Consider the following 27,234-nt stretch of genomic DNA (forward strand, 5'->3'; position numbering starts at 1 on the left):
GTAACAGCAGCCCCAGGTTTAGGCAACTCCGAGCAAACTTCCACCTCCCCTGCCTCGCTACTACACCTTTTGACTTGGAGTCTGACGGAAGAGTTTCAAGCCCAGATTCACCCCGGGGATGGCTGGTGGGTGAGACAGCAAAGCGGCAGCAGGGTCTCAGCTCCATCCCTCCTTACCTTGAGGAACTTGTGGAGAAGGAAGGCAAACCAGTTTGTCAGCATCTTCTCAGCCACCGACTCGGTCCTAGGGAAGCCAGAAGGACATGCATGTTGCACACAAAACCAAACCATGCATCAGAGGCCCCAAATCTCCCCGGGTGGCACCACCAGGCTGCACCCTGGCACAGCCCCCGTGGGGCTCTGAGCCGGGGCAGGCAGCAGGATGCGGCCAGTGCTGTCCCCTGCTCCCGCCACACCGAGCTGACAGCAGCTTGCCCAGCTGACAGCCCATCACAGCCCTGATGGGGCTGGTGACAGGGAGCCTGGTGACACTCGGCTCCTTGCACGTGGTGCAAATTACAGCCTGGCTCAGTAAATCACTGGGATTTGCAGCAGTTCCTGGCAATCAGGGACAGCAGAGTGACAATGACAGGGAAATTGCAGCTTTCTCCCCAGTCCCACCCAGTGTCCTCTCCCCACATTGTGCCCAAGATTATCTTTAATTTAAATACAATGGTTCCTAATGATAGTTTTTAATGCTGGCTCTGCAGGACCGGGAGACTTTCCTTAAAGCACCACAACCCCTCTTCCTGGAGCAGGAATGGGATGGTCGTGCTGGTGGCAGGGTGTCTCACAGTCCACATCTGAGCCCCAACCACGCAGTCTGTGCTGGGGGTGGCAGGCAGGCAGGCAGGTAGGCAGGCAGGCAGGAGGCAGGGCTGCCAGCCTGCCTGCGAGGCCGTGCAGGGGAGAGCTGCTCTGCCGCAGCCAAGCCAGCTGCCAGAGTCCCGCTGGGCAGCCTGGCTCTCTGCACCACCAGCCTTCCCCTCATGCCACACCAGGATCTGCTCCAAATTTCAACAAGCGAAGAGGGGTGGATCCGAGACCTTGCCCTCTGCAGCACCCTTTTCTCTGGGCACTGTGCCCCCCTCTGCCTTCACCGTCAGCCTACAGCAAGGCAGCAGCCCCGCCGGGTCTGGGGACCTCTCGGCACCTTCATCCCCTTGGCTGGCAGCTCTGCTCCCAGTGCCAATCCTGCCAACTGCCTGTTCGACCACCAACCTGCTGCAGAGATGCCCAGCGGGCAGGACAATGCACCGAGCCTCCGCCCCTGCCCCTGCCCTGACCTGCAGCGAGTCACCGTCCTGCTCCGGACCCATTTTCTCTATTCTTCCCCATCTGCTCTGCTGCCTTGAATTAGGGACTGCCTCTTGGTATGTATTTACACAGCATCCCACATGTTTGAAACTCCAGCATTTAATGAAAAACACACACTATAGAAGCAGCAGGGTTTGATCCCAAAGTCGAGCAGACGGGAGCCACGGATTTCAGCAAACAAAAACTGACACCAGTCAGCAAACGGACCCGGAGTCACATTACCCATCATCTTTAGGATCGCAACATCTGCCAGGAATTTGTGAAAATGTCTGCAGATCCCCAAAGAATTTAAGCCTGAATTGATTAACTGCCTAAAAATTCATCCTACAAATTGACAGACACATTGTTCTCCTGTTTAAAATATTTCAGTCACCCAATTAAGGAGAAGAAGCACTAGCACACTGCCGCACCAGCGAGCCATGGAAAATGGAGAGTCAGTGATACAAACTAAAGAATAGGTGAAAAACGCAGGAAATGATACATTCAGGACATTGGGGTGAATATTAATTTAATAAACTTCTTTGTTAATAGAATATTAAATTAAGAACTGGCAAGCCTCCCGATTAGCCCTACCAGTGAAGCAATGCTGTGTCCTGTCCCTGTTGGCTGCTCATGGCCTGACACCGGCACCGTAAAAACAACTGAAATACGGAGTGACAGAGAAGTTGGGGCATATTGTGTGGGAGAAGGGTATTGGAGACTCCCGTACCTGGCTGTTCTCTTTTATTTCTTTATCAGAAATACAAGATCAGCTGAATGGAATGGCAAAAAGAAACACCTCGGAGTATCTCTGTCAAATCCCATTTCTCCTTACCTTCAAGCACTGAATCTCACTCTCATCTCAGCACAGACTGATGCCGTGAGATATCTGCAGTGCATCAGTCCTGGGGACGGCCAACCATTGAGTTAATCATCACTGTCCTACTCTGGCTGAGGGAAGGGGCTGCTTATAACCTTCATCGCTGCTGGGTGCAGCAGGAGCCCCGTAGGCTTCTCGCAAACGAGTCTGCTGTATATACAGCCCCTGGCCTCTGCCTTTGAAATGGGGTCGGTGCTGGGTAAGCCATCCCTTAAACTCTGCCTGCCACCACGGGGCCTGCCCTCCCTTTCTCCCTGCTATGCGGGGAGGGCTCTGCTGAGCCACAGCAATAGCTGCTGCGGGGCTCTGCGCTGCCCCTCGGCAGGCATCGCTCCTGCGCCGTCGCTGGGCTGGTATCTGAAACGCTGTTAGAGAGCTGCCTCTAAAAATAAAAAATAAGCTCCTGAAGATTAATGTGGCAGGAGAGAATCCCTAGACTTGGAGAAAACCCATCTCATGTTGACCACATAACAAGGGCAAAGCACGATCTAGAGATGACTTTCCAGAGGAGTCTGACGCCAGCAACCAGCGCTTGGCTGCTCCTCCGACTTTCTGAGGCACCGGGAATAAAACAAAACTAAACAAAAAGAGCCGAGAGAACCCAAAAAATAAATATGTATTTTATTAATTTTCTCTGCTATATCTAGGTCTCCAAACTGCTGTGTGCTGCGCTCTGTGCCAGGAACCAGAACAGCTATTTGATTTAATGTCAACTTTCTTGCTGTCTCCCGCGAGGGGCAGTCATGGAAGAAAGAGAGAGGGGAAAATGAGGAAGAAAGAGAGAAAGAACTGAGTGCCAATTATCAACTGCTGCCACCAGAGAGCTCAGAGAAGCAAAAAAAAGTATCTCACTTTGTGGCTGATCACTCCTTATTAAGTCAGAGCAAGACATTCCAGCCTGGGCTGTTTTGTGTACCAGCACCACCCAGGAGCACGTGGGCACAGGGCTGGGACAAGGCTCCAGCCCCAGGTTTAATGGGGCCTGTAGCGACAGGCCAGGGGGTGATGCTTTTAAACTAAAAGAGGGTAGATTCAGACTAGATATAAAGAAGAAATCTTTTACAACGAGGGTGGTGAAACACTAGACCAGGCTGCCCAGAGAGGTGGTAGATGCCCCATCCCTGGAAACATTCCAGGTCAGGTTTCCCATGAAATGGCTGAATCCTGGCGCAGGACGGCCAGCCTCAACGCTGCTGGTGTTGCCCAGGGCCCCGTCTCTTCGCTGGGTGCTGCGGGGAGGAGGGGGCACGGCTCTGATCACCAGCCGTGTATTTTTTGGAGCACCACGAGAAGTCATTATTGATGGCTGAGGCAGAAGACGCCTTCCCAGCGACTCCTCAAACCACGGGGGAAATTAAGATGGCTTCCTTTTCTGAGATGAGTTATTGCCTCTGCAAACACAGCCAGATTTAAAGCAATTTCCTGTCAAGTATATTCATTATGGCTGGAGGAATCCCTGAAATTTTCCTACAGCTGTGAAATCCTCCCCTCGCCTTCATCCGCTCGCTCCAGCGAGCCGCCAGCAGAGCCACGGGCCCAGCCGATGGGGCAGCTGCCAGCCAAGGCCAGGCCCTGCAGCACGGCAGGGACCTGAAGGGACATGGGATGGAGGTGGCTCTTGAGACGGAGAACAGGGGTAGCTTTTTACTTGTGGCTGCTGATCTGGCCTACATTAATACATGCTTTTTCCCCTTTTTCTTTCTGCCATTTCCCAGCACAATCTTGGGTGAGTCGCTTAATCCATTCTTGAGCTCCTTCCCCCAGCTGTGAAACACAAACGCTGCTGCTCCCTCCAGGCAGACACAGATGCTGTGAGGACAAAGCCCATAAACACCTGTGAGGTAGCTCAGGCACAGGAGGGTGAAAGTCACAGGGGCACCCAGGCTGCAGAGGACGGGCTGTCATCAGGAGGGGACCAAGCCTTGCTGGGCAGCCTGCCTTCCCCTGATGGCTCTGGGGGCAATTCACAGCATTGCCCATCCGAGAGGTGCTTTTTCTTCACTAGGTCTTTAATGCTCTACTCATCACAATAATACCACAGCTCATGGGAAACAAGGACCCTAAATACTGTACAGACATGTAAGAAATCGGGCTCCTGCCCTTAAGAGCCTGAAGTCCAGTAAGATGATTGAAAGAGCTGCATCTCTGCTCCTCCAGACCCTGCCGTGCCCAAGCTGGTGCCTCCTCTTCTCTGCCTGGATGTACAGGGCACTGCTTGCTACCAGCAACGGGCAGATGATGGAGAGTTCTGCTTTTTTTGCCATTCCTGTCTCTGCCACGATGCTGCCCTGAGGCGGCCCCGCACAGGGCTGGCAGTGGGGACTAAACCCCTTTGCTGAACCAGTGGGGCATCTCTGCACACACAGGTGAGAAACAGGAGCTCGGGCAGGTGGGTGCAGGCAGGACAGGGCAGGGAGGAAGCAGCTGGATGGCAGAGGTGACAGTGCTGGCATCACCACCCACTCTCACCCAGGGGATGGGGTGCTGCTGGGGCAGGGAGGAGATTATGAGTGAGAGACACGCAGCAGAGGTAACAGCTCTCTCGGATCCAATTTTAAGACCCTGTTCAGTCCTCTGTGAAATCACAGAGTAGAGTTACAGGCGAGGAAATGGGTGGGTCATCCGAAGTCCCCCATGGAGAGCAGCGTTTCCCTTCCCACACCAGCACCCTGGTCCTGCAGAGCCTCCAGGTGCCACCAGCAGCGTGGCCGTGTCAGCCCGGGGGACGGCACTGACCTGCCCACAGACCCGTCCCCTCGTGTTACCTGCGCAGGAGCAGTTTGGGGTGGTTCTTGTTTTCCAGGTTCTTCTCGATGAGGTCGGAGAGCAGCTGCTTCAGCACGTCAGTGGCGTACTCCAGCCGGCCCTGCAGGCCCGTCATGATGAGCGAGGCCACGTTGCCGCGATCGCGCATGGAGAAGCTGCGCTGCAGCTCCAGCGTTCGGATGAAGGTCAGCAGGAAGACTTTGTTGTTTATCAGCTGAGCAAAGAGCTTCAAGGCCTTCTCCACGCTCTGCTGCCCGTTCCCTTGGACCTGCGGTGGAGGAGAACCCGTCAGCCAAGGCACGGGAGGATGAGGGACCAGAGGGCAGCCCTGCACCACCGCGGGGTCACTCTGCCATCACTAGTGCTGGGGTCAGTGGTTGAACTCTGGGTGCACGAGCCAGCACCCCATCTCTCAGGGTCTCAGCATCCCTGAACACGGTCCCTGGCCAGCGCTGAACAAGTGTCACCCTTCCTGTCCTCCCCCAGCACGTCGGCACGGCTCGCCTCAATCACTGCTCTGAGCTGTACTCTCTGCATGCCATAAAGCTGCTGCTTTGAGGCTAACAGCCCTATAAATGACATACAAATTTGCTTGTTCTGCACAAAAAGTGACACTCTTGTAAGTAAATTAAATACTAATTTAGACTATTGCTTTATTATGGGACAAGTGTAAAAAATTAATTGAGGCTTTCAGCCAGTTGCAGATTCAAGTAATTCATTACAAGTGAAAATGATGAACTACATTAAGCAACTCTTTACCAAACATCTTGGAGACTTATGTATTGGTTTTACTGACGTTACATAATTAAGCAACTGTGTAATTGGCAACACATTTATCACTTCTGCAATTCTGTTTTTCATGAGTAAAACAAATAAAAAAGCATTCATATTTGTTTGCTAGAGCATCAGCTTATTTGGCAATTTAAACAGCGAACATAATGCACGGGCCTGGAAAACCCAGGGCATGGGAAGGGGCTGGGAGAGGCTGGTTCAAAGCCTGTGTGAGTTTTACCGACACCACGGCAACTGCTCAGTGTCGGTGGCCCACTGGAAAGGGATCTAATCTGATCCATCAATGCTAAGTAGTGCTTGCCTGGAAAAGCAACACAAGCAGCCAAGACTTCTTCCTCTGACATCTCTGGCTGACGGTTTGGGCCACCCCCCGGTCTGGATGAAGGCAACAGGGCTTTCAGGATTTACTGGAGCAATGCCAGCCTCTGAGAGGCAGCGCAGAGCCCAGTGCCTCTGGGCATCCCGGAGGGAGGATGGCAGCCCCACGCTTGATGTTTCTTGAACATCATCAATGTTCAAGACAATGTTTCTTGAAGCACCATCATTTTTTTTGGCACTCTCACAGGTGAGCAGGACCCATCTGCAAGGTGATCTGATGGACCTTTGTACGTTACCAATTTTTCTATGTGCTCAGCGAAAATATATTTACAGACAGTGGTGGCAAAACCAGGGTGAAGGAAGAGCTTGCTGGCAGCCGAGCGGGAGGCTGGCCATGCCTCGGCACGGCGCTTGCCCTCCTGTGGACACGCCACGGAACAGCAGCAGCAGCAGGATGCAGGCAGGATGCTCCCAGGAGCACGAAGCCTTCCCCTGCACCGTGAGGTGATTAAGAAGGACTTTAAAACGCCACCGATAACTTATCTGGCATGCTTTGCTGCTGGCCCGTAGCGATATAAAAACCTGTAAAATAAAACTAAAGCAACACCGGGGAGAAGAAATCAAAAGGAATCAAGCAATGTGTGATGGAGATAAAACACCAGCTTCTTAGTTAAAATGAACTCAGGGCTTATCCTGCTAACCCCAGTGCCTCTAATAAGATTTGGTGTGGAAGGCATAGAGGTGCTTCAGGGTTTCACGCTGGCTTCCCCGAGGGCTCAGGGAACCTTCGAAGGGCCGGAGCACAGCCTGTTCCTTACCTCCAGCTCCCGCAAGACAGGATGGTCCTCGATGCCGGGGAAAAGGACCCTCATGGCATATGTCCGATAGTCGAGGTACGGGATCCCGGAGCGATCCAGGTCGCTGGTTAATTCATTGATGTCCGTCTGCAGCTCTGCAAAAGCTATTCAGGGCAAACAGAACAAGCAGAGAAACACACATGAGCTGGGGGAGCCGAGGCTGCGGGGCAGAGGCTTTGGGGAGGGCTGGCTGCTGGCTCTCCTGGGGCTCGCCCGGCTCGGGAAACTGATTCAGAGACCTCACCACGTAGCTCAGCCAGACCCTCACCTTGGAGACTCTGTCTCAGCAGCTGGGAGCAGGAGAACACACACTGCACAGAGCAGATGCCAAGAACAAAAGATGCTCATTAATTTGTATGCAGTTCACACCTGTGTATATACCCCTAAAACACCTTTAAAGGCTGCGGATAGAAACGAGGATCTATTTTCATAACTTGGTACCTCCCATATTTTCCTTTCTTCTTCTTCTTCTCCTCCTCTATCAACAGTTGCTAAAATAATCGAATCTGATGCAGATCAAATCCAAGCAGAAACTGCCGGCTGCAGAGGCCAGGAAGGAATTTGTTCTTCCTCTCATAAGATAACAGCACCGTGTTATACAGCTGTATGCGTGTCCTTGTGTTCATTCTCCAAAGTATGAAACGCTGGCTCAGTAAGGTCTCTGCACCCCAGCTAGGCTGTGCCCAAGCCAAAGCTGTGGTCTCTCCTGAAGATATTTCATTTTCTGTCCTGTACTTTCAAGGCTACCCTTTTAAAATCAGCTGAACAAATCCAATGCAACTCTCTATATACAAAGGTCACACTATGAAATTTGCAGCTTTCTATTTATCTTTCTTTGATTCACTAAGCTCCCTTCCAGCTGGAAGACACAGGAAACAACAGCAGCACCCCTCCACAGAGTGCTTTTTGTCTCAGCCCACTGGCTACAGAAGGGACTGCCCACCTCCACCTTCGCTCCCCTGGGGAGAGGCCAGGCTCAGCCGCCTCCTTGCAAGGGACAAGACTTGTCTGTGCTGAAGCGGCAGGTCTAGCTGGTCCAAATCACACACAGGACTGCCCGGAAGCAAATGCTTGAGGAGCTTCTTCCTATCCCTCCGACCTACTCTTACTGCTCTGGGCTCACACCTTACAGACTGCAGGAGGGACTGGACCAGCTTTCCAGGTCTCCAGCCTTCTGTTTGGGATACACGCTGCTCCTCGGGGCTCCGAACCTCCTCTCCCTGTCTCTGTGCCTTCTTAAAAGCCCTTTACTAAAAGGCCATTAGGCAAGGGGGCATACTGTGCTGGGCACCCTGGGGCTTGCCCCGTCCTCCCAGTGCGATCCAGGCATGTCGCTTAAGCAGGATCAAGCTCTAATCCTGTTCTCTGCACATTAGGCAGCAGAGCCGTGTCTACCGCTGACACGCTTGTCACTGCCCTCCCTCCCGTGGTGGGGCAGGCGGGCAAACCTGTGGGGACAGGCACCCCCCTCCTTGCTGCAAAAACTGGGTGACTGGGGTGGCTCTGGTGGGGAAAGCTGGGAACCAGAGCAGGGGACCAGAGCAGGGGCCGCAGCACACAGCGAGCATCCAGTCCCAGCAGTACTGACCTTCCTTGCACTCCAGGGCCACCCGGGACTCCAGATTGTCCATCTGCATCTGCAGCCTCTTGAGGGTCAGGTCGTTCTCTCGGGACTTGCGCTTGTAGGCAATGAGGACGATGATGACGATGATGAGGAGCAGGCTGCCTCCAGCCGCGATGCTGACGATGGCTGGCAGGGTCAGGAGGCTGTCTGAGAGGATGCTCACCGAACCAGGGGAGAAGATGAGACCACCAACACGCACCTACAAAGCACAACGGAGGTAACCAGCAGCTTCGGGTAAGGGTGTCAGCCTGTCCCAAAGCCCCATCCCTCCCAGCCAGGGCACCCACCGCACAGGCTGTACAGACCCTAAGGCAGCACCGAACCGACTCTGTTTCAGCCACGACTACAGCAACTCTGATCGCCTTCAGACACAGAGGGTGCAGCTTATGTGAACACAGCGAGGCTTCAAGTCATGATAAATGTGCCAGCCCTTCGCTATCTGGGCTTTGTTCATATTATCTGATGGCTCCATTTGACTTTCATTTTATAAGCTTTCAACTTCCTTTTGTAAGCCATGGACACTAGCAAACCAGTGATAATTTCACTGACAAGAAACCAGAGTGACTGGAAAGAGAGAACAGAGAAGGGAAGAGAAAGCCCCATGTGAAAGCCACAGAGCAAACACGCTGGAGGTTAATGGTGGGACAGGCTTTTCTTGGATGTGCCCTGGCCACAGATGCAAGCAGCTCTCAGCCAGGTTGCGCTCCTGTGAATCACACTGTGATAATCTGAATATGGTTTGGATGCGCAACTTAAAGGGAAATAAATCACAATTACAATCTCATTTGGGCTCTACTTCAAGTACCAAGCTGCGTGCTTGGTCTGTGAGTGGATCAGAGGAAGCAGCAATGCCCAAAACCAAAGCAGAGGAAATCACCGACTGTTATCCTGGATGAGGCTGTTGATCCCACCAGTCCCGTGTTTGGATGTCCCCGGCTGCTTCTGCTTCGGCAAAAGGCAAAACCTTTTCATCCCCATAGCAGATCGGGTCTGATACAAGGACTGATAAAATCCCTACAGCAGGGAGAACACAGCCCACTGAAATGGTCTCACCTACTGAAGGAAGAGCAAGCAGCACCAGAGAAAGGATGGTACCTGGTGCTGAAGGCACTGCCAGAAAGATTTGTTCTTTCTAGAAGGTTCTGATAGTAGGTGGTGAGTGTCAGGGAGGGAATAAGAAGTTTCTTCATGCTAATCCACATCAATATTTTAAGCTTCCCATTAGACAACCATAAAGATCTGAAATCCTACTGATCCTTGGACAAGAAATTGCACTCAATACCTGAGTGAGTCAGGGAGCTGGAGGAGGAGAAAGGATGGGAAGGAGGGAGGGAAGGGCTGCTGACAGGGCTGTTTGGTCCCTCACCATCACTTTGTGCTGTCCGGTGAGATTTGGCGGCTCGCACAGCAGCTGGGTCTCAGAGACGGTGACGGCGCAGGGTGTTTCTCCGATCAGCACGGTGTAGTTGAGCTTTGCTCCTCCAGGAGCGGGTGGGCACAGGTTTCTGCCCTAGGGACAAGGGGAGAGAAGAGTACAAAGATGCGGCACATTTCTCCAGTTTTCGTCTCATTCCCAGCTTGTGCAAACAACGGGACTCCGTCTAGTGTACCCCGTTCTCCAAAGTGGGTATAAAACTCCTTGCTCTGGGATTTTTTTTTGCCTCGTCCCACGGGGTGAGTAAGGGTCTCCTTACCTTCAGGATGATGGGTGACCCCGGCTTCTGCTCCAGCACCCCGGTCGGGCTCAGGAGTTCAAACGTCGGGTTGGGGTAGTATATGAACTTGGTGTCGTTGTAGACCAGCAGAGACTGAACGTTGTTAAAGATAAACCCAAACTCGTCCGGCCGCTCGACGGCGTCCAGGCCGGGCCGGTACTCGGGGGTGAGGGGGGGCGCGAGGCAGGCCAGTGCCGTGGCGTTCACCACCTTGCAGACCTGTGGGGAAGGTGAGGCTTTGAAAGACGGCAGGCAGAAACTTACCCCCACCTGGACAATGATGTTCTGATTCCTTAAATGCTCCCTGAAAGGTCCAGCAGATTCAAGCTTAGGTGGCAATATTTAATCCAGGCTCAATGCGTTGCAGCCATAGTTCGGGGGAATTTGCTGCCCCTGCAGCCAGTGCAAAGGCACTGGGGCAGAGATGGAGAGCGAGCTTCGAAATGAGCAGCGTTTTAAAGGAGCTAGAGGCTTGCACAGTGGATCACTGACCCCTTTTTCTTTATTTTTTCTTTTCTTTCCAGTCGCATCCCCTTTGGCAATGCTAGCTTTGAAAGAGACCCATAGCAAATACCTGGTCTCTGCTACAAAGTGGTGATTAAAGGCAATCCCTGAATGCCAGCAAGGGACAGGAACGACCATCTGACAGTTGTGGGCTGGAGGTAACACGAAGGTCATCTCCTGCCAGGGTGAGGACACCCACAGCTCCTCCAGCCCTGGAAGCACGGAGCTGGCTGATTTACGAGACTCTTGCCTTATAAAGCAGCAACAGCCCAACTGTTTGGCCTCCCTCCATAAGTGGAAGATTTAATTTCAGTCAATTTTGTGTCTTCAGAATTATTTTGGTAGCACTATAACTGCAACTGCTAACAACAAAATTAGATGTCTCTTTAAAAAGAGCTCAGATGAAAAAGGTCTTCAGAGGAGAAGGGAGAAAGGGAATAGGAAAAGACTGCCAAGTGATTTGCCCTTTCCAAGATAATACAGATTCAGTCAGAAAGATCACTGCATGGAAACAATATATTTCAGTTTTACTTGGTCAAAATAATTTCTGTGGGTCCTGGAGGTACAATTCTTATTTGTATCATACAAGAACATTGCTTAGTTCCTGTTTGCTGAGATTTCATTTCAATTTCTCACTCTTGGACTGAAAAAATACAGATAGGGAAAGGAGGTGGCATTCCAGACCAAGCCCAAACTCTGCTACCAACTCCTTGCTTTGGGAACATCAGGGTGACAGGAGGGAGGAAGGGAAGGATGCCTAAAAATAACACCCAGCTTCACCAAAATACCCAGAGTCCCACGCCCAGCATCCTTCACATGGTGAGGAGGGCACAGGGAAGCAGCACCCAGCCTTACCACGGTGATCAAGCTGTGAAAGCGGCCTGAAAGCTTCTTGTTCAGGAGTGGTTCCCCTCTCTTCTTCCCTCCCTGGGCTAGTACAGGCTTGCCAGGCCCAGAGCTGTGGCAGTAGGAGGTTTATTTATAGAGAGGCAGCTAGGGAGAGACTAGTTAAACATAGCAGTCTCGTAGCTGGCAGGTCTCAGCGCCTAGTTCCGGGCTTTTACAGAAAGAGCAGGACTAAAATGGGAAGCGTGGAGCAGCTGGGAATGATGGGGAGAGCTCCACTTGGACTTTCCATCATAATGTGCCCATGGAGCTGAGCTAGGTACTGGAAATGGAAGGATGCTGGGAAGAGAGAGCTCTCAGGGCTCAGGGGCTCTGATAAGAGGGGGAATTTCAGGAGTGAAACAAGTTTATCTGACCCAAGACAGAATTTGAGGTGATGGAGATGACCTAAAATAGAGTCCTCCATTTCTAGCTTTGAAAACTCCTTGGCAGTTACTGTGTGGCTGAGGAAGTAATTTCCCATTTCTGTGTGTTGGAATTCCTCTTTCCAGGGTCCCCAGTTTGGGTAAGTCTAGGGAAATACCCCCAGAGCGGCTTCTGCCACCCAGTGAGCACTGGCACCAGTAACCGCAGGTGTGCATCAGGGTGGGGGGGACCCGCCGGGTGGCAGCGCAGGGGGATGCTCCCAGGCACAGCCCGGCAGCACCGCGCTGACAGCACCTACTTACGTTGACGAACTCCTTGCCGTTGTACTTGACACGGATCCTCGGCTCCTGGATCACGTCCAGGTTGGAGCCGGTGACGGTCAGAGGCGTGTGTCCGCTGCGGAGAACCAGGAGACACCTGATTAATGCATCTGGCAGGAGGGGCCCGGGCTGCGCAGAGAGGCTGTGCTTGACAGTGAGAACGCTTGTTGATCTCAGAAAGATGCTTTCTGCAGGCACTTCAGGCACCAGTGTGGATTAATACCCACTCCCTGAGTCGCTGGGGAGTGGTGTCTCAAGTTAGCCAGATTTTCTGCTCTCAGCTGCACTCTCTCCTACCTAACAGCACTGCAAGGCGGCAGGATGAGAAATGGGACCAAAGAAATCAACTGAGCTGAGACTAAATACATAAGACAATAAATTAGTCACAGTGTTTAATGATTTACATAGTGATGTTTTTAAGGAACACAATAAATGGTATGTGCAGTGAAGGAACTGACGTGCACTTGCATCTGGACTGCAGACGCAGCAAGTTGTCACATAGAGCAGGGGAGGGATGACGAGTGGTGCCAGCAGGGCCAGGGGGGACACAGCCCCCGGGCTAGAGCACCCCCTTCTCCTACAGCCAGTGCCCCTGAGTAAAGTCTTTGACTCTTGGCTTCTTCTTTCACGCGTTAACTGGAGCAGCACAGCCCAGATCAGCACGAGCCTCCAGCACCTCTGCAGCAGAGCCCAGCTGTTCCCCTCCTACCACCTCTGGCAGCACTCCTGACCATCGAACCCATCTCACTCAGAACCAGACACGAGCGTGGACCTGGACTCAAAGCAAACATCTCGCAGAGCCTGCTGCGAGACACTTCTTCCAAGGGCAATTTTAAAAAATAATTGGAATTTGAAATGAATAGTTGTGTTACAGCCCTTGTGAGCACAACCATTAAAGTAACACCAGGGGACGAGCATGGGACAGGGCTTTTAGCAGCAACAACGTCACAGTGATGTGACAGCGCCAGTCGCCCTGTTCCTAGAAGTGAATCTGGGATAAACAGTACATTTTGATTAACATCAGCTTTTTCCTTTCTTGGTGGTTGCTGGTTTTGTTTTATTCCAGGACTACAAGAAGGAGCCTTTAATGAGCAATTGTGCACTTCTTCAGCAGATGGGAGTGATCTTGGGGCTTTATTCATGCTCCCAGAATCTCCGGGCAGACTGCTACTGCTGTAATTGCCTTGGTAATCACAACTACTTTAGTAACTCTGGACCTGATTTTCGGAAGACGCAAACGCCACAGGCGCCCAGCCCTGACAAATCCAGGACGCTGGGTGGGACATGCATTTCCAAAAAGACCCTCTTTTGGCCTCACTGAGCGTATGCTGAGAGAGAAGCCCCAGACCAGGCGAGCTGGCTTCTCTGCCGCTGCCGAGGACCCGCTGTCAGAGCCCTGCGTTACCTGGCGATGCTCCACTCGGGTTCGATGTGCTGCACCTTCGGGTCGTCGATGTACTCAAACAGCAAAGTCCGCTCCAGCTGAGCCCGGTCGACGCTGACGGAGACGTGAACAGCCCCCAGGCCGTGGGCTGACGGGGCCGACACGCAGACGATCTCGTTCACGGATCGCCTGCGCAAGAGAGAAGCCGGGGAAGCGTTAACGGGCAGTCACAGCGCAGGGCAGAAAACCACCCTTTGTCCTGGCGCTGATGTGCAGCTGCAGCGGGGCAGCTGGCTAAAAGGCTGAGCCATCACTGATCCCCAGACTCTGACACCTGCGAAGGGGATGAGCTCCCGAGATGGGCAGGAAGGCTTCACTGCCACAGGAGGGAGGGAACGGAGCTCCGAGCGGGAGGGGACTCTGCCTGCCCACCAAGAGCGAAGCGCAGGCTCCCTGAAATTACTCTTTGTGCCAAACTGCAGCCTCCCGCATCCCTCTGTGAACCCGCTGCCTTCTGTTGGGCGTGTGAAAACAGATGGCTGCCTTTTAAATGGGATGCATAAGCTCACTCAAAAGCCAAATTCTTCCCGTCCCCACCCCACGGCACACACGGGCCCTTGTGAGCAGCATAATGGAGCCTACGAAGCCCCCGCCTGGGAAGGGCGATGCCACCGTCACCGCTGCCTTCCAGCTTTGTCTCCCCGTCAGAGCAGGGGTGACCTCGGCCTCGGCGCTGGCTGGCTGGACACAACAGACCATCTGCTTCCATGGGAGCCCCGGAGAAAGTCAAGGTGGCGGGGTAGCGAGGCACTGTCAGAGCACAAAGGCACTGCTGGGTGAACGGATGGAGAAGGGGAATGAGAATCGAGCAGTGCCACTCCTGCCGCCGGGACAGAGCTACGAGGAACCACACAGCTCTGCAGTGAGCCTGGGTGCTGCTCCAAGGAACCACACAGCTCTGAGGAGAGCCTGGGTGCTGCTCTGAGGAACCACACAGCTCTGAGGAGAGCCTGGGTGCTGCTCTGAGGAACCACACAGCTCTGTGGTGAGCCTTGGTGCTGCTCCGATGAGAAGTGCCGGACTGACGTCACTGGAAGGCCAGTGTCCCTCCACGGCCACCCACGGGCCGTCCCGCCTGCCCAAACCTGCCCCCGGCTCACCAAAAAGGCCATGCTGTTTCCGTGGCTCATTTAGTCTTGACTTCTCCCAGGACAGCAGGCGGGCAAATCTTCAGCACCTCGCTGCCAGTTTGGCATTAAATCAAAGATGGGCCCTCTTGAACGTCCGGTCTTTGCCATCCTCCCCCTCCTGAGAGGCTGCGACACCCGTGGAGGTGCCTGAACAGCTGAGGCTGGAGTGCGGCCCTGCCCCTGCTCTGCTCCCAGCACAGCCCCTGTTTCTCTCCCTAGGCAGGGGGATGCTGTGTGCCCCCCTTGTCAGGGCCCTTACACGCTCCCCACCCTCCCGAAGGCGTGCGGGCACACCCCAGCACCGGGCATTTCAGGAGGGGATCGAACAGCAGGTACCACCATGTTCCCAGCTCACACCTTGGCACGCCTGTCCACCACAGCCGAGGGAACAGAAACAACCTCTTAAAATATCAGAGGCAAACTGGACTTGACTGTTTCTATGGATGCAATTACTTGTCTAGCCCCTCCCACTCTTCTCCTCCTCCCTCCCTCATCTTATTCTCACTCTCCACCTAGGTTTAATTTAACCACGAAGGCATCCTCGTGCAAGGAGCGCGTTTCTCCACCCTCCCTGCTGATTCTCAGAGTGTTCCCGTGCATGCCCGTGCAGCTGAAGAGCTGCTGCCTGCTCTGCCCTGCCAGACTCCACCACGCCTGCTTAGCTCTGGCGTGAGATCCAGAGTGACGCATCACTGCTGGCAGAGCTGCTCGCAGCTCCCTGTGATCAGTTAATTAGCTTTCTGTGCTATTATTATGTCGTCATGGTGAATCTACCCACTCCTCCGATCAGAGAGGGGAGAATAGGGGAAGCTGTAATTAGAGTGAATCTCATTAGAAACTGCTTCATCTAATCAGGCTCCCCCACACCCTCGAGTACAATTGAAGTTCATTGCCTCAGAACAGTCCAAGCAAAACAAAGTGCACAGCGTGACCCCACATGAAGGATGGTGCCATTCATATACTGCCACTTGCTTTGTTTAAGTTTCTGCTTGCCTGCTGTAATTAGAACATACAGAGAATTCAAAACTCATCCAGGTTTTGCAGGTCAGGATCTGCAGGTTGCCTGAATATAATCATATACTTAAGGGATTATATTACAGGGCTGGTTCTGCTCTCAGGCCAGCTTGCAGGCTGCTTCTGGTGGTGGTAACGCTGTTACCCGCCTGCATCTGAGGAAGCAATCTGGCATCTTCGCTTTGGATACAGGAAGAAATCTTGACGGATCGGTTACAGTGCTTAGCACCTGGAGAACTGATCTGCACTTGAAGACCTCAGCATGCCCAGACCTCCTGAAGCACCATTCTAGGATGGATGTAGAATCAGCACTGCTAATATCAACATGCTCCCACGTCTGATCGCCCTCAGCCCCTGTATCGGAGAACCTCTCAGTCTTCCAGCTGAAAAATTCACCTCCGGGGGTCTTTACTTTCCCTGACACCTCCTCGGGTCCTCCTGGGAAGCCCGAGTGAGGATCTGACAGGCAGAATCCCTTTGCACATCACAGCCCTTTGCTTAGCTCCCGCACAGGCTGCGCCCACGCTATGAAACGCATCCTGCCAGCCGCTTCGGGGCACAGATGTGTACGGGATGCACACAGATGTATACTGCATGTATCTTTTTTTAACTAAGCCCCAAGAAAACCCATTAAACCCTGCAAATGTCAACTCTGTGTTTACACTGCTGGGTAAAAAGCAAATTTGCCAGAGAAATCCCAGAGGAGACTGATGGCTGAGCAAGTTTCTCAGCACAAGGCGCGTGCAGATCCCCGCTTCGCTCTGCCACGCAGAAGCCCACCCCTTGCTCACACCACTCCTGGGAGGTTGAGGTACCTGCAGCAGCGGCTGCGATAAACGTAATGCAAGCTGTTGATCTGTGAAGGGAGAAACTAGACGTTTCTTATAAATGTAACATTTTCTTCAGGTCAACAAAGCTGGGGGCAAGTACTGATAACTACTATAAACATTTTACAATCGCAGTGATGTTTGCCTGAGATTTTTGGACCAGTTAACACTGTAACAGCATTAAAATGAAATAATGGACAGCACTTATACTGATGCAGTCCCCCCCCTTGCCAAGCAAAGCTCAGTCATAATAAAAGAGAAGATGCTTTCATGTAATAAAAGAGGGAATGGGAGCCTTCAGGGGTTCCCAGATGAATTTTTGCTGTGGCTGCATGTTCAGCTACAGCAGATACGTGGTGGTGCAGCCCTGAGAACCAGGACGTGCGTGGCAGGAGCCCGCGCTGGCCCGGCTCAGCCCCTTACCCGTAGAATTCGCAGGTCTGGTTTCCCAGGAGCACCGACACGTGGCTGCCGGCTCCCAGGTAGTGCCCGGAGATGGTCACCATCGTCCCTCCCGACTCCGGCCCGCGGCTGGGATTCAGAAAACTCACTGCTGGAGTCTGGAGAAAGAAAAGGACAAAGTCAGCGCTCCTGCCTGCTGCGAGGGGAGCTGTCAGCGAGCGGCTGCCCAGGGGCTGTGCCAGCTGGAGAAGCACCTTCCCCTGAGGATCTTCATGCTTTGGCTGAGTGGGGATATCCTTTTTAAAATGGAAAAGCAAAACAGGGTCGTGTCCTGGACACCTGACAAATCGCCTGCTAAATTTTCAAACCCACTTCTGAAAGAGAGACGCACCTCAACAAAACAATTGCACATTTAGCCTCAGCAAAATTATATATTTACCTTCAACTTTGATCATAAACAAAGGTAAGCTGTTTGCACTGCAATTTCCAACACTAAATATATCCCAAGCCAAGCAAATTGCCACAATGGAAATTTGAACCCAAATGTTTAAAGTTTGCCAATGTGGTAAAGCATCAAAAAACCCCACCAGGGCTTGATAATGGGAAATACTGCACGACTTCAACAAAAGGCAGCACCATCAGCTCCAGCTTAACATGAACCACCAGTGAGAGTATTGTGGGGGCTGAGCCTGTTTCCCATTGCTGATGGAAAGATGTCCTTGGTGGGCAAACACAGATCCCACCCGACATTTTATCAGTGATATTATTGCAGCAATGCCACGTCTTTATCCTGCCTTGCACTGGGGTAGATATTTATTCCGCTTAATAGAATTTGCAGAAAGCAGGTACCTTTTTATTTGTTTTCAATCAGTGGATATTACCAAATTGTTTTACTAATGCTTTCACATTACCCTCTTTATGACTCTCATCTGCAAAGGCTGGCAGCCTCCCAGCTCCACTCCCCTGGTACCACCTGCTTGGCAGCTCCATGTGTTTGTCCTGTTTTTTCTGCTGTTTTCACAATGCAACCTGTGTTTTCTGGGTGCCACAGCATTTGCCAAAGCAGCTTAAGACCAAAAGCCTGTCTGACCCTGAGTCCTGAACAGACCAGAGGAAAACACACAATCCACCCTGTTGTGGGTAATTATGGAACAATATTACAGGAGGGAAAGACTCGTCCTTCAACTGCTCATGGTCTGCTCTTATCCTAGCTGGGGTCAGGAGTTGGACTCAATGATCCTCGTGGGTCCTTTCCAACTCAGGATACTCTATGATTACCCCAGCTAATGACAATACTAGACAATATGAATGGTAATAGCAACGGTTACACTGAGTAGGCTCGGGAGCATTTCATACAACCAAGAGGAGTGATTCCAAAATGCAAAAAACCTCCAAAGGATGTTCAGCGTACGATCGCCCATCAAAAACCTCCTTTAGTCTCCAGCCCAACCCTGGCAACTGCTCCCAAGGTGAATTAGGAACAAGCTGCAATGCTGTGAACGCTCCAGACAGCAAGAGCCTGCTACCAGCTCCCCTCCTCCTCCAGCCCCATCCCTGGGGCCACTTTGCTCGTGGGAGCCCGGGGACAGAAAGAAGCAGTTATTTAACACGTCCCTGGGGTCCAGCAGCTCCCATACACACACCAGGGACAGAGCTGCAGGCAGACTGGAAAGCACAGCCCTCCTCTGCATTCAAAGGCAACTGCAAGCATCTCCTTGTTACAAGCATCTGATGTTTCTGGTGTGAGCGTCACCTTGTCTAAGCATTGCAATCCTTGGAAATTCAAAGCATTGCCAAAAATAGAAACTCAGGCTGTAACCCCACGCAGTCATTCTTGTAAACAAGGGAAAGACAGGAAAGCTGAGGGCTCCTACAGACCTGCAAAAACTCCCAAGGCTGGGGTGAGGCCAGCATTGGATGAAAATCTGAAAGCTGAATAAGAATTTTCCATCTTCAACTCATGATTTGCTGATAATTATGACAGATTTACAGATCCAAAGTAGCTCCAAGGTTCCACCTCCCCAGATAAAACGGGTGTAATTAAGGTGACAGCATCGTGTCAGGGACCAGATGAGCTCACCAAGGCATGAACCCTCTCAGGGTCAGAACAGAGCTCTGCTTTAAGGTACTAATCAATTTTACTACTGACTTTAATGGCAAAAACCTGCTGTAATGGAATTTGTGGCGGCGCTAAAGAGAAAAATAGAGGCCGACTAACAAAAGGAAATGATGTGCTAGAAGTTTTAGATGCCTGCGAAAAAGAAAAGATATAATCAGGGTAAGTGCTAGAAATCAGAAGCAACAATGCGAAGGATGATAATGGTCGGCAAATGCTCACCAGGTTGCTGCAAGGTACAACTCCAAAATTCATCTCCACAATTACCTTCCACTGGCTCCTAGTTATTATTTAACACAAAGCAAGAGAGCACCCTCCATGTGTCGCATGGGAACCTGCCTTGCAATAACGGCAAAGCTGGGGACTGCACTGGCAGTGCCCTGGGATGGTCAGAGGGGTTTCTGGCATATTCGAGGAAAATGTGGTGATATTTTGCACCCCTGCTATGTTATTGAATGAATGAAATCCCAGGAGAGGGTGTCACAACACCAATAGGGTGGCAGGGGCTAGCCTGATTTATCTCTCAATTAGTTTACAAATTGTGGACAATTGGTAAGGGCTGGCATTTCCCTGCATACAGATTCCATTAAGCACAAAATCAATGTTGCTGGATGAAGTGCCCTGAGAAACCCCAGCTGTGACTTTTAAGTTTATGAATCAAAAGGCTGCTAATTAAACAATAGAAAGAAAGGACCCACTCAACCAACAGAAGCCCACCAACCCGAAGAGCAGCTCTCCATTAAGTGGACAGAGAAAGCCTACGCTGAACCACCATCCTTGGAGGGGAAAAAAAAATTCCCTGAATATTTGGGTGCAGAATTACCTTTCTATCCCAAAGGGCATCACGGTGAAAAAATTAAATCTATAGACACAGAAACTAACTCAGGTATGTTTAGGTTTCACAGGCTGTTGATTAAAACTAAGTTTCTAGCAGGACGCTGCAGATGGACGGACTCTGGTGTTTGCTCTCCTGTTGCCTTGCAAAAAGGCCTATTGGTGCCCGTACGTGTACGCGCATACGTATAGAAACATCTTCAAATCCAGCAAGAAGCAGCGCCCTAGATTCATCCCCATTAACTAAGCACCAAAGTAACAACGTCCGTTACAAAGGAAAATTTTGAGTGCTAACGCCAACTCCTTGACAACACGTCACGCACAGAAAGTCCTCAGGTACAGAACAAAGTTACGCTTTGTGTAACGCTGCTGCTGGGATCACAACAATGCACTCTGCACGGAGTAACCGAGCCTCGCAATTCAGAGGGTTATCACTATTTTGGAGGTGCAAAGCTGAAACCAAATGCTGTGGGAATCCTGGGTTTAGGTTCCCACATAAATCCCCTTTATTCTGCAGACCGGTGCAAGCTCTAGATCCTGAAAACTGGGCTCGTTGACTGGGCTACCAAGAAATTGTGCAATGCCGTGGGGAAAGCATCAGAAAAAAAATGGTAATTTTGGGATTGTCTTCCGGTGCTGAATCCCATCCATTTGATACACGCAGTCGTAGCACCCGGCTGCTCCCACGGAGGACGCGTGCTGCCCCCCTCCTCCCCTCGGCAGGACACTCACCACGAACATGTACTGCTGCGTGGACTTGGCCGTGAACTCCGGCTTGCACTCTCCGATGCACAGGAGCACTGGGCCGGAGCTGATCCCTGGAAGCGCCTGCCCCATTTCACAGACGATCCTGGAAGCAGAAATGCCGCGGTGAGGCTTTGGCAGGAGGTGCAAACAGTGCCCTGTGCAGCTTTTTTCCTTCTCTTCTTTCACCCCTCTTTTAACTTTGATATCTGCCTCTGTAGAAGTAGTTAATTACTGAGTCTATTTTTACCCCATGTAGTAATTTAAAGAAAAAATCAAAATTAGACATAATTATTACAAGCTGTAAACTCCAGAGCAAAGCAGAGCACTAATGGCAATATATTAGCCAGTAGCAAAGTGAGTGCGAAGTCCTTAGAGTAACAGATGAGTTCATTAAGGGAACAGCTCACACTGCAGTCTCCCAGTTAATCAAAAATGGAAAGCCTGCTGTGATGGATGCACCCGACCCCTTAACCGAACTAGGGGTGGTTTGGGACAGGCTCCAAAGGAGGGAAAGGCCTGAGCCATAGCTGGGCCAAGAACTCCTTTAGTTTCAATCCACTCTCTGAAAACCCCCAAAGGAGCAGAGTGACCCAGTGAGCATCAGTGCATGAGCCTGGATCACTGACCATGGGATTAACGTGGTTTTTCCAAGAGTCATTTATCAAGGAACAAAGAAAGTTGTGGGTACGAGGAGTCTCATGCAAACCTTTCTCACCGCATGTGATCTGACCAGGAGCCAACCACTTTATTCCATAAATATAAGACCTAAGGGGCCTTCCCCGAGCTCTCCCTGGCAGGCAGCCTGGCTGCACGGCGATCTCCCCTCGAGCTGGGACACCTCCCAAGGCTGTTCCTCGAGGCAGAGAGACCTTTTACCCACAGCAGGTCTTCGGTAAGTGACCGATATCACGTACCACCTTGCAGTATGGTAACCTTGATTTGTGACTTGATAACCTTCATTTTGTCTTGGTAACTTTGATTTGTGCCTTGACAGTGTTGAATCACTGTTCAAATGACCGTGCCATGCAGTAATGGTGAACCTCGCCATCGAACTTTGTTAAGTCGCACTTTTACAACATCATTTTAAAGCCATTTTTGCCATCACCTTTGACAGCGGTCCTTTCAGCGATCTAAACCCCCCATCGGTGACACCTGCCCGGGGATGACAGCGACAGCTGTGGGGAGCAGCAGCTAATGCAGAACGTGCTGATGCTGGTAAAAGGAGTTCGTGGCACCAAAAGACACCGATGTCGTGCTCCTCGCGTGGCCCAGCTCAGCCCCGTGGGCACATCCTGAGGAAGGGAAAGCTGTAAAGGCAGGAGAGCTGCTGGGGTTAGCCACAGCAGGCCAGGCTGGAAGATGGGGAAACCCTCGTTCTGCACCCTGTGGCTGTGTAATCCAAAAATCCCAGGGCACTGGGAATGCATAATGCCTACTGGGGATGAGACCAGCAAAGTGCCAGCAGGCCTGAGGGAGGTTTTCAAAGGGCTCTCCAGCTGCACCTAAAGGGGATGGATGCTGCTCGCTCTCATGGCAACACTGGAAAGACAAATTCAAGAGCATCCTGCCAGGCACTGGAAACCTCAGGACAGGAGTAACCTGCCTCAGGGCCGGGGGTGCAGTAATGTGGGTGATGAGACACTTGTTGGTGTCTGGCCCTGAGAGCGAGAGCAGAGAAAGAGCCAGAGCATCCCTCCCCGGGGAGGCTGACGGGGCTCCTGCAGAGCGGCAGGGGAAACGCTCACTCTTCTGCCGATCGCGTGCAAATGCACAAAAGGCTCCAATTTGCAAAGGCAGCGTTTCAGCTGCCTTCAGCAGCATTAAATTCACTGCAAATAAAATAAAGACAAAAGGAAAAAAGAACCTGCCAACAGCATGCGCAGGTGATGCCAGGAGGCCTAATGAAATACATACATGCTAGTAAAGAGCTGTAATGTGAAAGTCCTTATTGCTGCACATCAAACCGGGTTGCTCAGAGACACTGCCTTTGGAGAACAGGAGCTGAAGCATCTCAGCTGTGTGCCTTAATCTGCCACGTGCTCCTCTCCCTGCCTTTCAACCAGACATCGCCCATGCTCCTCTCTCCTCTGCTATTTCATTACTTCTCCTCCTGCAAACCGGCAGTGGGGCGAGCAGGCAGGGTCTCTGCGCTGCCAGGCCGTGGGTTAGGGCGGGGGACTGGCATGTGGGAGCAGTGATCTCTGCTCCTGCCAGCCCACAGGCAAACAAAGCAAGGTGAAGTGATCCCTGACCCCCTACGGGCAGGAGAGGAGTGGGGGTTTTATCCCACAAGAAGCAAGGATACACCAAGCACTATAGATGGGAAGAAACACCAAACACTCAACTGTTTGCCCGTAAAGGATCAGCTGCTGTACAATACCAGGCGTGATGGGGCACAGGATGGGGCACAGGCGACCTGCTACACCTGATCCGGATTCCTGATAAAAGCCAAATTCCCAGCAGGTACCTTGTTACAAAATGATGCATTCGGCAGAGCTGTAGGGTGCTGATTGCTGGGCTAAGTGGCCCTTTCACCAACATTAACCTAATTGCTGGCTGATAGATTGCGTGGCTGGAGCATATGGTGAGTCATTACAGTCTTGGAATTCAGTCTGCCCACAGAACCCTTAAGAGGGTCCTTTTATCTGTATTCATCTTTAAAAGGCAGCTCTCATGCTAACGCTTGCTGTTATCTGCCCAGGGTAAATGTTTTAATGATGTTAACAAACTTTGAAAGCTCAAGAGCCGTAATTAGAGTCATGATTATAAAATCAGGGTTTCATACCATCAAAGGAGGATAATTTTATAATCTTCCATCCTTTATTTGAAAAATAAAATAAAACAAAATACTGCTCAGCAGAACAGCCCAAACCACTAGCAGTGACAGTGCTATTGGTGCAGCGCTCGGAGCCGTTCCTGCAGTAACCCCCGCGATGCTCTGCACGCCCACAGCGCCCTTCATCCAGCCATCGCATGGTGCATCGACATACCGCACCCATCCTCATCCTCGTTGGTCGGAGGGGGAGATTGTCACGTCCATCTTACAGATGGGGAAACAAAGACAAGGAGCGACCAAAAACCAAACCAACGCCAACGTGTGTCAGTGACAGGTCCCTCTGCTCTGCCCGGGATCCACCAAGGGCATTCCACCACCTGAGGACAACCACTTTGAGCTGCTCCTCAGGCTGGGGCAGATCCTGCTGCTGGGATCACTCACGGGGTCCAGGCTCCCCCACACTGACCACAAGCAGCCACAACCCTGCTACACAGGACTCTGTCCTGCTCCTCAGCAGGAGAGATCAGACAACCCAAGGGGAGACATCACACACTGCTCCTCTCCTGCCCTCCACAGATGACCCCCAACACACCCCTCAGCACCTCGGCTACACCAGAACAACCCCCACCCAAACTGCAACAGGAGCATGTGTCACTTCGGGAGGTTTATTTGCCCGTCCTCTCTAACATGCCTATTTTCTAATTTTTGGTTGACATTTTTCTTAGTGAAATAAATGAATTGACTCCAGCGGAGGCCCATTCGGATTAAGCGGCTGTCACCGCCTCACCCGCCTAACAAATGGCTGCGTGCAGCCGGCAGCGCCGGCTGAATTTCAAGTGCGATGGGGAGCAGAGGGGGCAGAGAGGCTCAGCATCAACAGCAAGGTGCTCATCAGAAAAGTTGCTTAGCAAAGCAGGAACCGTGGTGTGGAAGGAAACAAAACACTTAATGAAAGCTTAAAGGGCTGCTTAACCCCCGCAGAGAGCACCCAAGCACCTCATCCCCTTCTGGTGTGGGAACAGCATGCCCCAGGGTCCAGGCGCCATCCACCTCCAGAGCCCTCCCTGCAGGGTGAAGAGATGGTGCGCGGGGTCTGGATGAGTTCCTGGCCTCCTGCACGTTTGCTGGGGGCGAGGGAAGAGGCTCTGTGCAGGCTGGCCAGCCCCGGGGACCCGCGGTGGGGCCGGGTCAGCTCCGCGAGGCCACTCACTGTTCTGCGACGACGTAGTGCTCGGGCAGGGGCGTGCACTGCACCCCAGCAACCTGCACCCCGTGGGCGATCTCGGAGAAATCCAGGCCCAGGTTCACACCACGGATGGTCACCCTCGTCCCTCCTTCTGGGGGGCCTGACACTGTCAGGATCTAGAAGGAAACAAAGTAAGGAAAGTTGAGCTGGTGTCCCCACAACACCCGCGCTGCTTCAGCCCCACGCCTGGCTTGGAAACAGACTTTTGCTTTGCAGGATGCACAGGGGGGCTGAGTGCTGCCACCTCCACCTGCTCCTGCTGCCAAAGCCATGCCAGTGCCACCTTCTCATGATTCCTCTGGATGTCTTGGAGAAGCCCAAGGATGCTGAAATCCATCTGTGCTGTGCTCCAAGAGAGGACATCAAGGTCCCTGAGCTGGCTGAGAGGTGTAAGCACTGCCATCCCCCAGAAAGCCTTGCAGGGTAAGTCTGGCTCCTTTTTTATATATACAGAAGATGGTAAGTCACCTTCCAGAAGTAGCCTGCTGCTTTGGAGAACTTTAACTTCTGCCTTGGCTGTTCTCTGAACGTTAATGTCACATTTTATTAGCAAGTTGGCACCTCAAATGACTTACAAATGTTAAAGGGTGAGGTGTGTGCTTTAAAGCTGCCTGTTTATAGCCTGCCTCAGCCATAATCATTCTGCTTCTATAGACTTTCATTAAGGACAATATCCTCTTCAATTAGGAGTGTAAATTACAATAATGAATAGTCACAAAATTTGGACCCAAGAATCTCAAATAATTGTCCTGAATCTACCACCAGTCTGTTGTTGCTCTTGGGTGAGTTACTAATCTTCCCCATGCTACAGCTGTTATCGATAAATAAACATAATCCATAATAATGCAATTTAATTAATTTAATAGATAAATCTTATTTACGCTTGTTTGTTCCACCCTTGTCTTTGGCAAGACTTGAGCTCTTCAAACCCTTTTCCTTGGTGTTTCCAGATGGATGGCTGCTTTTCTTTCACCTTCTTCAGGGCTCGTTGCTCCCTGGACGTGAGCGGGTTAGGAAGGCAGCAAAACACCAGCCCCATCACGAGAGCACGCCTGGCGACCTGAGTGAGCCCCAAAGCAGCTCTTGTGGGACCCCCTGCACTTTCCAGTGCCACAGGGCACGTCTCCCCCTTCCCCCCCAAGTGCGAACTGCAAGCACTGTCAGGACACCCCCGTTCCCCATCGCTTCTGCGGCTCCCAGCTCCCCTCAGCATTTCCCTGCGTTTCAAATCCCAGCTGAAGCCATTTTCCTTCTCCCTCACTTACACCTCTTTGTTTCTTGCTCTCCACCTCTTTAAGGTGCTGCTCTCGAATTTGGCCACACGTGCTGGGTTCAGCCCGCTCCAATGCACCCAGCAGAGCCAGGAGCTGCCCCATACACCAAACCTCTACCTCCTTCCTCTGCCTGTGCTTTGATTTCTACCTCCCTCTCTCCTGCACCACACCACCAAGGTTTCTAATTTGCTCCCCAGACACTGCCTGCTGTGCTGCTGTTTTCTGTAACTCATACCGCGGAGCATGTCTTGTATCATTTAGCTCCGTGAAGCACTACGTGCCTGTAAAAGACACTACAAAACCAAGTTGCATTTTGCATTACACCAAGTCCTGAAGGCCTGCACGGGTAATGTTTACATCGCTAGTTGGGAATCACCTGAGCTCAGCAGTTCACATACTTGACAGTTACAACTGTCCTTTGCAGCTCTAGATTATGTTAAAATGCGTTTGCCGGAGCACTTACACTGCCGGGCTTGTTGTCTCATCGCTGTTCAAAAAAAGTCACAGTTTGCCATTTCCCGACCTTACCACAACCAGCGGAGCCAACCGGCCTCACCAAACAAAGCAGAGCTGATTCTGTATTTTGAAAATGTCCTGACCTGGAAAATCCCCAATATGGAGCTCCACTCGACCTAGATTTTAGTGGCCGCTAATTGAACAGTTTTGAAGTAACTGTGCCATAAAGCAGCCCCAGGGTTAGAACAGATGCATTCAATTAATTACAGCTGGAGAGATTCAGTCAAAATCACAGAAAGAAGATAAGTCTTAAAGGTCCCGTTGCACCGAGCGCCGGCGACCCCTCCAAGCAGCATCCCTGGGTCACCTCGGCGTGTTGCGGATGCTCGGCCAAGGCACCTCCAGCAAACCCAGCCCGGGGCAGCTGCTGCTGGCGTGGGCTGCCCAAACCCCCCAGCATGGCTGTGCTGGGGAGCTGCTCAGGCTGCAGGGCTGGCTGCAACGACAGACCAGGTTTCTGGTCTGAGACAGGATTAGGAAGAAATATTCCCCAATTTCAAGAAATACACTGCAGTAGAACGGCTTTTCGCTCGGAGGTCTGTGGAGGATCAAAAGAACCTGCAAA

General features: G+C 51.8%; 1 protein-coding gene across 2 annotated transcripts in view; it reads right to left on the bottom strand.

Moving 5' to 3' along the window:
* The window catches only part of PLXNA2 (plexin A2), a 175,191-nt gene that overhangs the window by 20,001 nt on the left and 127,956 nt on the right, over positions 1-27,234 (bottom strand). For both annotated transcript variants that reach the window (XR_012626410.1, XM_074850385.1), the window contains exons 13-23: positions 24,844-24,995; positions 20,843-20,960; positions 17,182-17,318; positions 13,749-13,916; positions 12,326-12,419; positions 10,227-10,466; positions 9,899-10,042; positions 8,497-8,731; positions 6,870-7,012; positions 4,941-5,209; positions 177-243 (exon numbers count right to left, since the gene is read on the bottom strand). Coding sequence is in view for 1 of the 2 variants with exons in the window: in XM_074850385.1 (XP_074706486.1) it covers positions 177-243; positions 4,941-5,209; positions 6,870-7,012; positions 8,497-8,731; positions 9,899-10,042; positions 10,227-10,466; positions 12,326-12,419; positions 13,749-13,916; positions 17,182-17,318; positions 20,843-20,960; positions 24,844-24,995 (1,767 nt within the window). In the remaining variant the exon portion in view is untranslated. The remainder of the gene's footprint in view (positions 1-176; positions 244-4,940; positions 5,210-6,869; positions 7,013-8,496; positions 8,732-9,898; positions 10,043-10,226; positions 10,467-12,325; positions 12,420-13,748; positions 13,917-17,181; positions 17,319-20,842; positions 20,961-24,843; positions 24,996-27,234) is intronic.

The sequence above is a fragment of the Strix aluco genome, chromosome 25 (assembly GCF_031877795.1).
Source record: "Strix aluco isolate bStrAlu1 chromosome 25, bStrAlu1.hap1, whole genome shotgun sequence".
Taxonomy (NCBI): Eukaryota; Metazoa; Chordata; class Aves; order Strigiformes; family Strigidae; genus Strix; species Strix aluco.